The sequence below is a fragment of the Protomyctophum parallelum genome, assembly GCF_964188405.1.
Source record: "Protomyctophum parallelum genome assembly, chromosome: 12".
Taxonomy (NCBI): Eukaryota; Metazoa; Chordata; class Actinopteri; order Myctophiformes; family Myctophidae; genus Protomyctophum; species Protomyctophum parallelum.
Window position 1 is genome coordinate 40278226 of NC_139712.1, and position 18195 is coordinate 40296420.

Sequence of the window (18195 nt, forward strand, 5' to 3'; positions counted from 1 at the left end):
TAAATAGAAGTAGAACCGTTCTCATTGGCTCATGGATGGTCCATTCACGCACGTGAAGACATCGAACAGTTAGTCACACAATAACTGTTCAGAGAGAGAGAGAGAGACTGATTATATGTAATACCTCTAGTTTAGTAGATATACTGTAGGGCTATACGTAGGTTCAGATGGGAAGATTAACTTCCATTGGGGGAAAATGTGCATGTGTGTACGTACAAGACTTTTACTTTAAAAACTGCATGTGCCCACACACGTACAGTATAATTTGACAAATGAATTGTCACAGGATAAAATCATACGATTTTTAGAGTAACGGCATTACTTACTATAATTGGAAGAAGATTCAGTTGGTGTCAGGATTAGGCAAAAAAGTGTGTGTGTGTGTGTGTGTGTGTGTGTGTGTGTGTGTGTGTGTGTGTATGTGTGTGTGTGTGTGTGTGTGTGTGTGTGTGTGTGTGTGTGTGTGTGTGTGTGTGTGTGTGTGTGTGTGTGTGTGTGTGTGTGTGTGCGCTCTGCCAGAGAGAGAGGCCAGCAGCAGGGTTACAGTATAAGACACTCCCCTTCAGAGACAAGGGTTACAAGAACAACACTCTAAAGCAAACACACTACCAGCAGACATATGATGTGTTTACAATGCAGGAAGAGAACTCTAACTTTGTTGTAGGCCAGCGGTTCTCAACCTGTGGGCTGGGAGCAACTGGTGGGCTGTGAGGGTATTGCAAGTAAGTAAGAACTTAAATGCCCAAAACAACTCACCGGTCTGTACAAATGCCGGGGCTATTATTTGCAGGGGTGATATTATTTGCAGTTTCTTCAGCCTAATTTGTACACTGATCCCAGAGCCGGATTAACCCCCATGAGTGAGTGCATGTGTGTGTGTGTGTGTGTGTGTGTGTGTGTGTGTGTGTGTGTGTGGGGGGGGGGGGGGGGGGGGGGGGCTGGGGGGAAGCGGAGCAGTGTCGCAGCTCAATCACAATGATAACTCATCAGTGACTAATGGAATCTCTCGACTCTCAAGACTTCTACATTGTCCAATTGTGTGGACTTCTTGTAAATTAATTAACTATTGAGTGTAAAATTTAAATGTTACACTCTCAAGCACTAAAGATCTATATGGGTCCATTTGGCTACCATCATTTAGCTGGGGACCAGCCTGGAACCCCCTCAAGGACCACTGGTGGTCCTTGAGGGGCAATGCCTGATTTATAATAAGTGGCCCACCAGTGTTAAGAAATGCAAATAGCAAATAGCCAGGGACACTGTAGGTGTGTTCTCTCCTCGGCATCATCAGTGCCCATACCCTAGGCGGGGTTGGCCAAACAACCTCTCTGTGTGGAGTTTGCATGTTCTCCCCGTGTCCCCTAGGGTAGGTAGGTACCCTCACAAAAAACATGCAGTAATCCTGGTCTCTAACCCAAGATAAGAACACTAAAATACTTTTTGTCAAACCATCACCAAACACAGGAATATTTTACCCCATGTAAAATATTCCATAAACATTTTTTCTCATCAAAATATGCTGAGGTACAGCAATACATGGCAACTTGAGGTACTCTTCTTTAATATGTCATCATGACTTTTCACAAAACAACGAAAAATAGATCATGGGGGGGCAAAATCGGTGAAAAAAGTGTGTATTATTCCTTCTGTCACTGAGAGCATCATGAAAGTACTGAAAGACCCAACCACCTCAGACATCAGCAACATTCAGTCGTCAGTCCGTTGTTATCCCCAGAGGCAGAGGGAGTGTAGCACCCATGATTACACTAGGTTTTTCACACTGGGTGAAAAAAAAGACTTACAAAAGTCGTGGGATAAAAAAATGATAATAAAAATAAAATACCAAGCTCACAATGCAGTGTGTGACAATGCAGTGAATGCACCCAAGTATAAACCACTATAAATCACATAACACTGCAGCCCTATGCAAGCCCTCCCCTTGCTTGTGTAGGCAGAGTAATTAATTAGCAACGCAACGCTAGCTCCACAAAGAATTACATCCACATTTTTGAGCTGTTAATTGGCTTTACAGTACTGTAACTGACATGGCAAAATGCCACAGGGCACAAAATGACTGATTTCTGGGCACAGAGATTACATTTATGATCGGTAACGGTGCCAACTAGGTAAAGAGCCCCTAGAAAGCTGGACCATGTGAGAAAAAAAACAACGAACAGAGAACAGTCCATCCCTTTGATCTTATCGACAAAGACATTCACGCTCCCCATGTGGCATGAGACCGTCTGAAGCCTCAAGCAAAGAACATCACATCACAGTGGATAAAATGAGACCAGGCAAGCGCACAGTGTTCAATGACATGACATTCATACTTCTTAGAGCTAAAAACTTCCTTAACCTTTGTACTCTTCTGGTGCCAACTGTTTAGACTTGGCACAGATTAACCCATTTTGGACTGAGGCCGATTCTAAAAATGCTTCTAAATCCTGACCTAAGTTTTTCTGAAAAACTTCAAATATTTATATAGCAGCATCAAGATTTTTGAATACAGAACGCCTCCAGAATGGTTAGAACACCAAAAGGGGTTCCCGCCCAGAATGGGTTAAGGGGAACAACTGGCCAGTGACCAGGCTACATCAGACCCTGCCGTCCTGTCCTCATTACTGATATTATTACCTGCTGTTTAATCGCTTTCATTAGAAGGGAGCAAGTAGCTGCTTCGTTAACAACCAGCAACTATTCACCATGGAATTTGTTTCAGAAATAATATATATTTGGTTTGGACTAAACAGGCCTGACTCTGCTTAAAATGCATGGAGGCTCAGTCTATTAAAATTATGGAGGCTCAGTCTATTAAAATCCTCTGCTTTTCTCTTTTTACGCCATTAATGAGCCCTACTTAAAGACAGGGCAACATATCAAATGCTAGATATTAAAATAACGTGGAAAACTAGGACCTCGAGTATATTGATGCGCCATCCTGTTGAGAGGGTTATCTAATAGTCCAATAAACAGGCTGTACACTTAAAATTATGGATTCACAAGATCTGGCATTTATTGATTGCCCACAATTATCCCAAATTGAATGGTCATGTGATATATACATGTGAACAGCAAAGACACATATGAAAGCAAATACGACCTGTTACGTCACGAATTCGGATTCGATCATTATCAGTCCACAGATTTGGGGGCCCCGCGAAGCACAGGACAGAGAGCTTGTCTATCCTGGAGAATTCTGACGTGTCCCTCTCTGCCCTGACAATATATACAGTACAGTCGCAATCTCACTGAAGTGACCTTGCATACACACAGCTCAGGCGGCACACTCTAAAAGTAATGGTAACTGCTTGAAGGGTCTACTTTACCCCACCAATATATTATAATTTCATATACAATAAATATGCAAATTCTTTATAGATGGGGCGAGCTACACTAAATGGCTTGCCCCCAACATTCAATAATCATGCGGTTGAGCGGTTTTGTGATGTCAGGAGCTGAAGAACTCCACCCTGGTAAACTAACCCAACTGTATACACAAATACATGGATACTTTTATCACCAATATTTAATGTCACGGTCAACAGCAGAGAGAGCGGTTTAAAGAGCATTGCAAATATAACTGGTTTTGAAAGCTAGACATTTACAATGTACATTCATAGGGAGATATTTTACCGACAGTATGTACGTACAACTAGCTCTTGTCTTCATAACAGGACAGCTGCTCTTTCATCCGTCTCATTAAAACATTTTTAAACCAAGTGATAAAGTTTTCTTGATAATGCTGACTACTAGTATGTAAATATCTGAAGTCATCCCTTATCCGTTGCCCTACCTTTCTAAGAAATGTCAGGCCTATTCTCTTGTCAGACATTTATCGCTTAGCCGTAAATGCCGTGTAGGGGGGGTGAAGATCCCCAAGAAAAATTCCCCGGAGTAAAACTGAAACAGAAAATCAGGGTTATTCCACCGAATCCAACTATTCCAGTAAAAGTTTGATCTGCGACACTGCTGTGTATCAGTAACTCTGACTGAATTAAAAGATAAGGCAGTTTATCCCTCTAGACTGAGGGGGGGGGGGGGGTTCTTTTCACTGAAGCCCCTTATCTGCGACTGACCCTGACATACATGGCACAGGATAAAGGAAGGAGCTTTCATTTGATGTAATGGACCTCACTGCTGCTAGCGTTGGAAAGAGAGGAGAGTGATAGTGTTCTGGTGTCATTGAGTACCCCTCACTTTTGCACACCGTCCAAAGCGTGTGTTTATGCTGGACCAGTGTTCCATTCCTGCATGCCCCCCCTTTCCCCCTCCAGTCAATAAAACATTACTTTATGAGTTTACACCCATTTGTTCAAATTTGGACAGATATAGCTCTATATTCTTGGCCTGGTGCCGTTGCAATTTATCTGAGTGAATGCATCTGATTCACTGATCTGTGATGAAATAAAAAAGGAAAGTGCAATAAAATATTCTTCCTGTGAACTGCAGTCTCCATTAAAATTGTGAGCTTTGGCAGTCAGTCCCCTTTGGTCTGGGCAGTGGTGAACATGGGATGGAGATATCATATCCGTAGAATGCTAAGTGGACAAAAGGAGCATACAGTGCTCCAAATTAAAGCTATATGAGATTCTTGAGCCCCACAGGCGAAAGGAATATGAAAAAATAAACTTGAGAAAAGACAGATGGAAAGAGAAAGAAAGTGTGCGTGTAAAGAGAAATTTAGTGGATACCTAACACCTCTATAAAAGGTAGAGATGAGAGAAAACATTGAATATTGACATGTGCTCATGAACTGCTAGCCGGGAAATTTCGAAATGTACTGTGTAGTAGAGGACAGTGTACACTGTGTGTGGGTTCTCATCTTTATACAGTCATGCAAACATGCTCTTCTCCGTTATTAAAATATATGCTTTCTCTAAACATTATATATTGATTTAAGGTTCATACACACCTTAAATAAATGTCATTGATTCTCCATGGATGTTTGCACAAGCATGTTTTGCTAAAATTGGTTGTACCTATACTACATTTAAAAGGTATTTTCATGGGGATCCACACAACACCTGGATCCACATGGTTGAACTGTGGATTAGCCTCGTTTACCAGCCTATTTGTTTGTGAGTATACTAGGCGCTGTGTTGGGTGCAGGATGGGTGTGCAGAAAATGCTACAGACTTGTGTACATGAACCCTCCTGAGACCCTGTTAAAAATGTATGATGCTGAAATGACTCTACTTGCCGTAATTCAAATCAAATGCCAGTCAATGTGACAAAAGGATACTTTATATTTGTCTTTGGATTAGGAAAACATGATGCTCTTGATATCATGGTCACATGGGAGAATGAACTGTGCTGAATTATAGCCCCAGATCTGAGTAAATATGGCTTCAACACTCAGTCATACACAGAATAACAAAAGAGTTTGTTTTATTAGCCTGTGCATCCATGATTTGTCTTAAAACAACACTAGCCACAATCTGGAACACATGTGGAACGTTAAACAAACATTCAATTGATGGGTTGATAAAGAGTAACCATTGAGAAGATGGACCCATGTGACGATCCAACATCCCACCGCCCCCGCAACTGCTGTCTTTGTCACAACGTAAACAGATGAGCCGTATCGACATACTGATGTTGTCTGTACCGTGGGCTGTACAGTGACGCACGTTTCCAGGCCGGCCCTCTCCGGCACGCCGTTTTGGGTGGAGAGGAACCCTGGGCCTGTCTTCCTTTGTTTCGTAATGGGACGGTGGGACTACCCACGGCCGGCCTATATCACACCATCATCACAGGAGGAAATGTCACACGGCGGAGCACCCCCCCCCCCCCATCCCCCACCCCCCACCCCCAAGTCACTCAGCCTGCTGTTATTCCTGTTGCCATGCATAATGTTACTGTCATACACAAATGAGGTGCTGCGTGGAGGTGGCACAGCGCTCCAACAGGGAAGGGGTCTATACAAATCTGACAGAGTGCAGGATGCAGCCCCCATCCCCGAGATAGGAACAGCAGGGAATACTGGGAGTGCTGCTGTGGACGGCGTGGAGAAGTTTGAAATGAGTCACCGCCGGAATCAGGTGCTCCAATGACAACACAGGAGTCAGCGCTCCACTACTCCGACGGGGGCTGATGTAACCACATTTTTTACATCTTGATAATGCGATCTGTCCCTCGCTCGGAGAATCAACGAGAGTTGAGGGCAGGCGAATGGAGTGATCGAGCGATCGTACAAATGAACCGCTGAATAAAAGCAGGTGGGGGGGGGGGGGTGGACAGGACTTGGCTGGTAAGAATTTATGCACAGGGCCTTTCACCATAAATAAGATTCATGAAGACGCTGATGAATGAATGTTTCATATTATTGCCATATTCCTCCATCAGAGCGCTTTCTGAATCAATCAATACTGTTCTTGGCGGTGATTAGGGGGCTGATGAATCAGGGCAGGGCCGGCCTTTTAATGATAACATCCTCCATCAACATGACTCCAGATCACTCTTGTACATCATAACAGATGAGGACACGGGCATATGGACACCTTTCGCTTCCCTCCAGCACCATTAAGGAGAGCGATTGTGCATGTGGCCCGTCACTCCCTGGCCATGGAAGGTCATCAAAGAGAAGAGACTGTGATCCAGCAGGGTCTCCCTTTTCATTTAAGCAGGGCTCGTTGAGAGTGAACGACGGGGGACCTTGCGAAAACGCCAGTAACCTTGGGATGATATAAGCAAGTCCGTCTATGGCTCTGCTGCGTTTCTGGCACAGCTCTCTCTCTTTCTCTCTCTCTCTCTGGCTGTCTTTGCTTTTCTCCCTCCCTTTCTGTCTTTTTGTCTTCAGTCCCAACTTAAGGTGATATAAGCCTCTGCACCAAAGTGATGTAAGCAAACAGTATGGACCAAGTGGGGCGTGCTGCTGCCTGTCAGCCGCGTAGAGGCGCTCATCGACGTGACAGGTGACATTGACGGACAGAACCGGACTGGGAAAACAGATTTTGCTCTTTTCTCGTCAAAGGGCGTTTGTCTCTCATCGTATGTTTGTTCTTTGCATGGATCAAATAGTGGGGAAGATGCAAGCCAGATGCTGGTGCTGTCTGCTAACAAAGCTCACCTACCCGGAAACAAGACACAGCTGCAATGTGATTGAACTCACTCGGTCTCTCTCTCTCTCTCTCACACACACAAACACACACGCACGCACCAGTCACAGCATGATAATTTTTATCAGAACATCATTTCACTTTCATGACCCTCACATTTTCTGCTGATATTTTTCAGTGTGTCTTTGGCCTCAAATTTGCTACAAAGTGTACTGCAGTAAAAACTAGAAAAAGTGCCCTTCCGGGCACAGGTCTCCACCAGGTTATCCACAGATCCGTGCAGTTAGAGGTAAAAACACTTTTCGGCCAGTTATAGCGCCACCTTGAGGCTGAGTTGTAATTGTTCATGTGGCATTTGGTCCTCGGCCTAGTGGGAATGTGGGTGCACAATTTCACGGAAATCACGCGATGTGTTCATGATTTGCAGCATTTTGTTTGAAACTGAGCACTCCTGTGAACTTTGGAAGCCAATCTTAACCAATCAGGATGGAGTCTGATAAATCTGAAAGACCCGTTTCGTTGAATGGCTCTAGAGAGACTGTGTACCAATTTGCGTGATGTTTGGACAAAATCTGTAGGTGTACTGTGCAAAAACTTGTTTTGCACAAAGCGGCCTCCTGGTGGCGCTATAACAGGCCGTTCTGGAAAGTTTGGGGCAGAGGTTCATCGTTGGCATCCAGGGAGTGTGTGTGCAAAATATGGCATCGACCGGGTTAACGGTGGCCGAGATTAGCTGTTCACGGACACACGGACACACGGACGGACGGACGGACGGACGGACGGACGGAGTGCAAAACATACTCTCCCCACATGCCTTCGGCCTGGTGGAGACAAAAAGCCACTAGCACCTGCATATAAAAATTCACCACATTCATAACTTGCTTGTTACAAAATGGGTGCTCACTCACCTTACACAAGCACTTCTATGAAGCTGTAATTATGAAAGAAATGAGGATATACTGCCACCTGGAGGGCATTTAATGAAACTAACCAGGAAAAAACAAATCACAGCATGCAGTTTATCATGTCCCCAGGACTGATAGGGGAGACTGGGCGAACTTCAGACAGCCAGTCCAACTTCAGACAGACAGCCTCGATTCGTTTTCACACCTTACCTCTCTTATACTATGAAATATAAAAATATTTACACTACTAGTGTGTAACTATAAAATACTACTGCACAATATGTATATATAGAGGGTCATACCTCACATACAGTGGTAAGGATAAATTCACACCTGTTTTTGTCTTTGTGATGGATCTCTCCTCTACAGCCTATTAAAATGACCTCCCACCATGCAAGGTGTACCTGGATGTGTGTGTGTGTGTGTGTGTGTGTGTGTGTGTGTGTGTGTGTGTGTGTGTGTGTGTGTCAGCACATGGTCTAGCATAAATAAAGCAAAGGGCGCCATCATCTCTGCACATTCCTTCACCAGGGGTAGAGGGGATCATTAATCGGAACTGTGTGGCGTTTTTATGGCGTTTTGGAAATAGCTGGGTGGTTCTGGCAATGCAGGAAAGGGGTGTGTGGAGGGTGGGGGGCCAGTCGACAGAGATGGAGCGCGATGGGACCCTGCGAGGGCACCACATTCATTTGTTTAGCAAACATATGGAGGGGCCGGGGGGGGGGGGGGGCGCACACACGTCTGACACGCACAGACAGGACATCTGGGTCAGTGGGATCAAAGAGACCACTGCCGCCATTAAAGCATCAAAAGACAATGACATGTGCATGAATACAGGACAGAGATCGTGAATTACATCAAAGTCTTGAATGGACAGAGGATGTTCATCCTCTGTTCATTCAGACTTTGATGAAATTCACATTTATGGAGTCCAATATTAGAACATGAGTTGGGAGTTATGGACTCATAAAAAAGGAGATATCCTCTCCCGTAATGAAAGAGATATTTCAAAATGTTCAAAACTGTTCAAAACAATATATAGGCCTCTTGAAGCTTCAAAGATGAGCTCCTTACACCCATAATAAACCCATATAATCCAATTGTCAACTGTCAAAACTTTTGTAGTTAGTGCTGAAGTATTGAATCGAAACACACATACATCACATTCCTTGCTCAACAAATCAAATTATCGCAAATGTCATTCCGGCCAATCACAATTTGTGTCTTCCGTTTTCTGTTTGTGTTTACACAGACACCAAAAGCTGGGCATAGGAGGGGCTAGGGCCCCTCAAAAAGAAAAGAAGCAGAATGTCAAAATTAATCGGTCCCAATTTGACCTCAGCTCGGACCATGCCATAATGTTACAAATACCTCACTGTAGCTATTCAAGCAACTAGCCACATTCAAGATGTACTAAAGAACTAGGCACCTCACCTTTGGTTGAACATCCCTCGGAAGTTATAGTTGGCTCTGTAGTTGGGCACGGGCTTGGGGTCCAAGGGCCTGTAGATGGCTGGCTCCCCTCTCTTCATGGCCAGACCATTCAGCTCTACCGTGGGGGTTATGCTGCCTGCGTGCACACAGAGGAGATTCAGAGATTAAGTGCGAGGCCTGTCACAATTATTACATAATTGCAGTGGTCACAATTATGTGTGGTGGTCACAAATATCTTCTGGCATAATTGTCAGAATCGTTTCCATTCATGTGTATAAATTAATCTGTTGTGAAACGGTCACAAATGTATATGAAATAGTAGCTCTACAAGCTATCCATTGGGGATGCACCGAAAAGGAAATTCTGGGCCAATAAAATACCAATTTGGCTGACACCCGATATTTGCTCACGGTATTTTGTTTTTGTTGTTATTCATTCCCCTTTTTGTGCCGGTACATCTTTATAAAAATAATCTGCAGCTTGGTAGGTTGCAAATAACCAACACACAAGCAATATATTGATGCATGACAGCAACAGATAAACATCGGCTACTGCCATTGGTGAATGTCAACTTATCTGCAGATATGCAAATAGTGCCAACACGGCAAATAACTGCCGATACCGATATATGGTGGTCGATAATCAGTGCATCCCTAGTACCGTCTATATTTCACAACATTTGGGTTGGACAATATAATATCAATATTGTGAAATAGGACTAGATATATCATCTGGGATTTTGGATATGATAACATGGAATACGTTTTGTCGTTCCCCGTTTCTAATTACTCATTACATCCCCTTTAAAAATATTCAGAAATAGCTAAAATAGATAAGATCTACAAGCTCACAATGTGTTGCGTTGTGAGGTTATATATCTGTTATACTGTATGTATGTACATTATCCGCACAATACCACATTATCGCCGTCACTAAATCATACAGGACTCCAAATATATATACAGAGCTAAATAATATTTCTTACAGCAATATGAAATTTAGCTAATATGGACTAAAGCCAGATACCAGACTATTAGTGAATTCATAATAATAATATCAACTATTTTCTGTCAAGGCTACAAAAGAAATGCTTGCAAGCATTAAGTATATGGGTACTTGGAAACAAAGATGCAAATGTTACTCCCGAGTCCCAAAACGTTTAGTAAATAAAAGTAATAAATCTAACAGCTGCCAAACTTTAATAAACAGCAGGCATTTATTTTGCAGCTGTTCCAAACTCCAGCGAATACACTCCAATGTAAATAGTGGAAGCTGCACAGCACAATATCAGTGTAGCAATTAACTTGTCAAGCTGAACTGCATAGCATAACAATTGCTGCCATGTAAAGAGATATTCTCCTAGACGAACACTGCTCAAATTCCCCCAGCTACTTGACTGTGCCTGACAGCTTGTCCTGCTTACCCAGCAGCTCCTTTGATGTTGTGTACGTTATCATAGGGCTGTCGTCTAAATCACATTAAACTCTGGCTACCAGGCCCTAGGGGCGGCGGTGGCTCAGGGGTAGAGTGCCTGGATGGTAACCGTAAGGTTGCCAGTTCGAACCCGGGCTCCCCCAGAGTTACTGTCGAAGTGTCCTTGAGCAAGACACTGAACCCCTAATTGCTCCCGATGTGCTAGTTGGTGCCTTGCATGGTTTCCGCTGCCATCGGTGTATGAATGTGTGTGTGCATGGGTGAATGTAATGCACAATCTCTGTAAAGCGCCTTGGATAAAGGCGCTATATAAATGCACCATTTACCATTTACCTTTACTATCACACTGGCACAGGCAGCAGTAGACAGTCGAGGCAAGGTTGATTATGCTAACTTGTTCAGAGATTTAAAAAATCTAGTGTTATTCTATGGTTTGAAAAAACATGCCATTGGAGAGGCTCTCATGTGTCCTACGGGGCAACCTGGCCGTATTTGTCGAAGCATGGCTACCATTGGCGCCTCATATAGAGGATGAGTGGTCAAATGTTATGTGTATTGGAGTGACCGAGGAGGCCAGTTAGATGACATATCAATGGGGAGGTAGGGGTCAGATTTAAGAGATGATGGTGGCAGTTACAGTATATTGTGATGTCTAATTCACACCAATTTGGTGTGAAACTGTGAATAGGTACTTATGATTTGTATATACTTTCTGTCCTTATGCCCCTTTGGCATATGTATTTTATGATTTGCATATATTTTTGGTTTTTGGTTTTATGTCCTGTTATTGTAGTGTCAACCCATTTGGGATTATGGTTGATCTTATGAATGTTTTATAGATCTTGATCTAAGCCTTCTGAGAACCTTCAAGTGTTTAATAGAGGGAAAGAAAACTGTTACAGAACGTGGTTCCCGCCCAGAATTGGTTAAGTCACGTGTCATAAGTTCATGTCTTTTTCTGTTTAATAAAAATATTGAAACAGAGATTTCCCTATCAGCTTCACTCCAATCTATGTGAATTAGAAAATAGCAGCAACTATATCTCTATCCAAACAAGCAATGCCATCCTCATAGGACAGTCATTATATTAAAGCCCCCTCCAGCACATTTCTCAGCTGTTTAATGTTTTCCTACGACCACCTGTAGTGCATTGATTCAAGAGGCACCATCATAGAGCATGTTTGACAAATAACATCATTTTGAACGTTAACATTTTATCCTCCTCTTAAAATGCTATTTGGCTCAAAGTAATGTACCCCTAATGACACGGCAACTTTGACATTTTTCATTTTATTTATTCTCTAAATGTATTACCCTCATTTGCAGTGTCGTCGAGATACAACATCATACAACATTTCAAAGCAATAAACAAAAACAGAACAGCAACATTTCCTCATCGCGTGATGTAGCACACATTGCAGTTGCAGACACTTGATGGGGTAAGTCTGCAATCAAAGATTGCAGACGTACGAGAAAACTTATGTTATGGGAGAACAGATCTTTAATTTAAGCTGTAGGTCATTCCATGTGGTTGGGGCACTAAAACAAAAGGCTGTTTTCAGAATCAACCTGCTAGTCCGTCTGGCTGCCAATGTAGCCGGTGATATGGCATGCCGCTCAATGTAGCCGGTGATATGGCATGCCGCTCAATTTATAACCACAATCCTGTGCGCAGTTTGCAAAGAAAATTTGGAACAGAAAGTAACATTCGGTGGAGGGGTACTACGAAACAAAAAACTTTGACAATAACTAACAGGGACTATGCAGTAGGATCAAGGCCCACTTGATAATCTCAAAAGCAGCCCAAAGGCTGCTTTGTTAAGTGTTCAGATGAGCATGCATTTTATTTTACCTTCCTAATTACCTTCCTAATTAAAGGAAGGTAACCATTAGTTCATTCACCTTTGATCATCTGACTCAAACAGTGAACACCTGCTGGCTGCTGCTACGACAGCAGATCAATAAATATGATATGGTTAATATATGGCCGTCTCCATATATGAAGATCACGACACTGACCTCATCAAACCCTGGATAGCCATACATGGAGAAGACTGGATCATCACCTAGACCTGCATATACTGTATGGAGCTATTCAAGAGTATGACAAAAACTTGCTGTCAAAAACATCACTGCAATGGTTGGTGGTGTTTACTGGTTTAGGTACCTGGATTGCTGTTGATGTCCACTCTGGGGGAGCGTGGTGCTGGTCTGGGGAGGACACTCTCTTCCAGAGCTTTGGAGGCCGTGGTGTGCTGGGCCTTTTTGATGCTGGTGCCCTCTGCCTCCCACACCTGCTCCCCAAGAGACAACTGCACTGTGAAGATCTGCAACAGTGACACCCGCAGGCAGAGAGACGTTACTACTCAGGCCGCCTGCAAGCCATTTGACTAGTGTGGTTGTCGAAATTAATGGTAACCACATAACCCCTATATAATTTAATGATATAGGGGTTAATCAAAGTATCAAACCAATCTATGCAATTGATTATAATGAATAACTGATTATTGACTTCAATAAAAGATCTATTTAAAAAAGATCTTTCTCTAATCAGACTAATCAATGTAGTCAATTATAAAATGAAAATAGTTTCACATAGATTTGTTGATTTGTTATTCATCAAAAAAGTAATTGATAGAATAATAAAATAAAATAAGAAGATAATCAAGATGACAAGTATTGCATAAAAAGGCCAACTTCAAAGCATGTGTTTTTCTAATCGCCAATTCTAATTGTCTTTTGGATAACGCTTAGAGTTAATAAGAATAATTGTCTGCTTGCCATAGCAACACATTAAATCATCTATTAATAAAGTTTCCCCATTTGGGTAGAAGATAAAATACTTTTTGACCTTCATGCAATACCTCTTCTCAACCAGTTGACAACCTGATGACAGGATCTATTTGTCTCAACAGAAGAGCAGTAAGGTCAACTACATATACCGCAGTTGGTTAGTTGTGTTGTAATAACACACACTGAGAGATTGGTCTAAATAACATTTTATTCACAAGAATAAATTGTGGATTACAGCTTTTTGGATTCAGTAAGTACGTAGGCCTATTTTTACTACAGAATCTCTGTGAGGCCAGACGGCTGAGTTCATGCAATTCATGCCAAATCATGAACTGATCTGCCCCCAAATGTTGTCACACATTTAACAACACAATACAAAGGACAGGTGCTTTCTGTCATCTGACTGCCAGGCCATCCTGAACCAGAATGTCACCTCTGGTGATTACCGTTTTGCTGCCCAGATCAACAATCTCAGAGTGCAGGGTTGACTATATAAGAACCGTCACCTGTGGTCGATGGTAGCATTGTCTGGATGCGCATTCTGGCAGATATTTTGAGTTATTGATTCATTTGTATGTTGTTTGTTTAAAGACACTTTGATATAGTCTTGTGAGACACTGCATTTGTCCTGGTGTGACAGGAGCTACACTTTATATTTATGTTAGTTGTTTAGTCTAATGTAGTTAGGTAACGTTTGTGTTTTTGTTGCGATTTTTATTTTGTGTTGGAAAGGTAGGTAGGTCCTCTGCAAGTCCCTCCAAAATTATCTGGATGGCTTCATACCATTCCAGATAAGAGGACAATATAGTTTTTATTTGTTGGGTGAACTGCTGCAGTTAAAACATATACAAGTATAATTTCCAGGCTTCACACCTTAGCATGTGCAGGTCCTCTCTCATTGAGGAGCTTGTACTGTGGTTGGATCCTATTGAAACGGGCTAACTCATTCACCAAACACATGGGAGTTTTCTCTTTAGGGTTTGCCATGTTCTCCTGGGGTGGGCCTGAAAAAAGAACACAAAACAGAACTTGTGAGATACTCTGCTATGGACTAATAATCCCTGATTGTCTCCGTTTAAATGTTGATCTTTTATTTCACTTTGTTGTAGGCACATATAGCCTTGTCATCTTTGTATTGCCTGAATGCCTGTCTGTTTTATCATAATGTTGTCATACCTGCAAGCAGTCTACCTGGTCTCTCTATGTAGTATATTGAATGATATGGTCTACTGAACTGACAGTCTACCTGGTCTCTCTATGTAGTATATTGATATGGTCTACTGAACTGACAGTCTACCTGGTCTCTCTATGTAGTATATTGATATGGTCTACTGAACTGACAGTCTACCTGGTCTCTCTATGTAGTATATTGATATGGTCTACTGAACTGACAGTCTACCTGGTCTCTATGTATTGCAGTGGTTCTGGTCCAGGACTCTCAGGGATCCTTAGGGGTGTGACAAATGGTTCCATTTATACTCTCTCAGAGTTGTGCGGATCTACTACCTGAGTGGACTCCATGTATTGCATTGATGTGTGGCAGTGTACCTGGTGGGGAGGCAGACACAGGGGCGTCCCCATATCCGACTGAAGGAGCAGGGCAGCCGGGCGTGGGGGCCGGGCCTGTGCCATTGACAGAGGGCTGCAGACCCAGGGATCCTGGACTGGCCATGGCCGTGGGGGCCACTCCGGGGGAGAGGCCAGGACCAGCCAGGGGTGCTGAGGTCTGCACTTTCACTTGAGCCATGCTCTATTCCTGGAAGCAGAGAGAACAATCACATTTGCTATAGCTTGTTAGCAACAAGTCTAACAATCTAAATTGTGTATCTAATTATCACAAAAAATAAGAGAAGTGGTGAGTGACACATAGACTAGTAAACTACTCTCACGAGAACTCCTTAAAAGTGACAAATTGCAATGGAAAGTGAATAAATAAAATAGGTGGCTAATGAAACAAACAGACTAGTCAACATCCTGAATGCTCAAGTAAATGTTAACTGAGGGCTTTACGAAAAAATGGCCCCTGTCAATAGAAAACAAGTGATTAACTGTGTAAAAGAAAAAACGAGAAATCTCCATCTCCAATCTCCACCAAAAACTGGCATGAAAAACACAATCCAAACCAAGAAGTTCACATACTGATCCACTGGCAGTTTTGGCACCCAGACAATGAACCTTTAGAGTAGACAGTATCAAGGAGCTTTCCTCATCTTACTGTTGCTAAGGTCACTTACTCACTGTGTGGGTAAAAAGAACACAACACAGGCTTACTGAGACTCCTTCCTAGTTTATTTTCATTCAAAATAAATGTTTACAAGAATGAAAACATTCTTGTAATATTTTTTGATAATTTCTGAAATGGCCCATTGGTTATTTCACCAATATGAATTCAATGTACTGAATAGGTGGCACTTGGCAGTATGTTGCACTGCAGCTGAACATTACTTTTAAAGGCATGTTTATTCATTTGTTTTGTTTATTTTATGAACATTTGACCTGGAGTTATTTTCTAGGTAAGGTGAGATCCAAGGTTTGCACAGGTTTACTGTAAGAGTCATGCCTATAAAAGAAATGCATACTGAAATACTAGTAATACTCAAAGGCATTTTGTATATTAAATACAATAACACTTCAGCCACCAGAATCCATATTATACAGGCGAACACATCATAGGCTTCCTCCTGTAATGTAACCAGGTGTAAGTAACCAATATCAGAGAGAAAGGGAGCTCCTGTGGTTCCCATGGACCTCAGAAGGATCATGCACAAAGAATATAGAGACAGATAGAGAGCATGTTTATTTAATATTTACCATAAGTGCATGCAGTATGACATTAACACTGTCACTTAGCCCCTCTCGGAACCCTCCGTAAAGCTTTTCTGAAATTTGGATGTCGCTTTGCGTAGTCTAAAAAATGTCAGAAACTTCAGTAGCATTGGGTTCTGCTTGTAGGGCTAACTGTCACTGACACCCAAACGTAGTTAGTGTGGCATTTGTCAGGCTGCATAATAACCATGCATGCATCATCACCATGCATGCAGTCAGTGCACCTGAGGAGGTCCAGGTCAGAAACCTTGTAAAGCCTCAAGGCTCCTATACCTTTATACAGACAGGCAGCTGAATGTAAAGTACAGTGCTGCACGGCCAGCCGAACGTATATCGACCCTGCTGGCCTGATGATGGTCGATTCCCTTCAATTATGGATGCGATATGAAGCCAGATCTGATCATTGACATTTTGGCTACAGGGAAGCAGACCATTTTAAGTGAACCTACAGTGCCGTTGCTGCTGCTACGGCTGCACACAGCTTTAGCATCCAGGCAGCTACATAACCGTTAGCAAACTAGCTAACGTCATCATCCATTCCTTTCCCTTTGCTGCAAATGTCAGCTTCCAAAATCACGACAAGCAAGCGGCGGGTCACGCACGCACACGGTCTGTCACTGTCACAGCCCATGACAGTCCCGCTATCTTGATAACAAATGAATATGAACTATTCTCGCCGCCACATCTATCCCCCCGGTTAACACTCAACATCATGGCTGACCGACCGGCCTGAGCAGCGAACCCCCCTGGCTGGCTTGCATCTCTCCACAACGTCTCGGTTCACCAGCGGTCCGGGGGGCTTTCCGTGCACCGCCACGACATACGCGACAGAGTGCACGCTAGTCTATAAGCCGACGACACAACAGGGACAAATATTTCTAGGTATAATTTTACCTTTTGTCCAGGGCCAGACCCCAGTTACACCTCCAACATTGGCAAACACTAAAGAGAACTGGATGGAAGTAGGAACAGACCAACATTATAGCTGTGGGTTACGTACATCAAAAGTGTCCCGTTTAATTGGGAAGTGTTAATAATCGCACTGCCTTCGTTAATAAGCATTTATTTTCTTGTCGGTGTCACGTACTTCGTCGTACATGACGTTGCTTCGTCGTGCGTTGAATTGGCGTTCACCTGAAGTGTGAGTGTTGGTATAAAAACCAGCGTAACCCGCCGACATGAGCAGAATGGTTCAGTCTTCTTGCTTTGCTTCCTGTCAGGGAGGGCCACACATACATCAGAATTAAAAAACAAAACAAACCTTGTCCGTTTGTCTCCACATTGCATAGCAATTCTGTGGATGCTGTGACATTTTTTACGCACAGCTTGTTATTCTTCTCTTCTTTTTTGCAGCACTGGAACTCTTCCAGTCTGGAAGAATGGCTCTCACACTCAGTTTTTTTCTCAGTGATGCTGAAATCAGGCAGATTATAGATCATGTCATCAATCATCCTGTCCTGTGTACTGTCCATCCTGTTCACCATGACATAAAACCAATAGTCATCGTGACATTGTAGCTCACTAAATTAATCATGTTACTTATGTTTCACTTATAAATGAAATGAGCAATTCAGTTATTACTAACTGCCCCCTCTCCACCCATGATACTGTTATAGCTACTGATGGACCAATAGGAGGCGCCATAAATCCACTCTGAAGTGTCTTGTGATGCCATTTCTAAGAATATTTTTTTCAAGCCATGAAGTGATGATGAATCGATTGTTACAATTTCACTCATTACTTCT

General features: G+C 42.7%; 1 protein-coding gene across 1 annotated transcript in view; it reads right to left on the minus strand.

The window, feature by feature from the left end:
* The window catches only part of stau2 (staufen double-stranded RNA binding protein 2), a 109998-nt gene extending 92581 nt beyond the window's left edge, over positions 1-17417 (minus strand). The window contains 5 exon segments of the mRNA XM_083778567.1: positions 9398-9533; positions 12999-13158; positions 14498-14628; positions 15173-15380; positions 17345-17417. Of these exon segments, the coding sequence (XP_083634693.1) occupies positions 9398-9533; positions 12999-13158; positions 14498-14628; positions 15173-15371 (626 nt within the window). The 5' untranslated portion in view covers positions 15372-15380; positions 17345-17417.
* Positions 17418-18195: the final 778 nt, after the last annotated feature.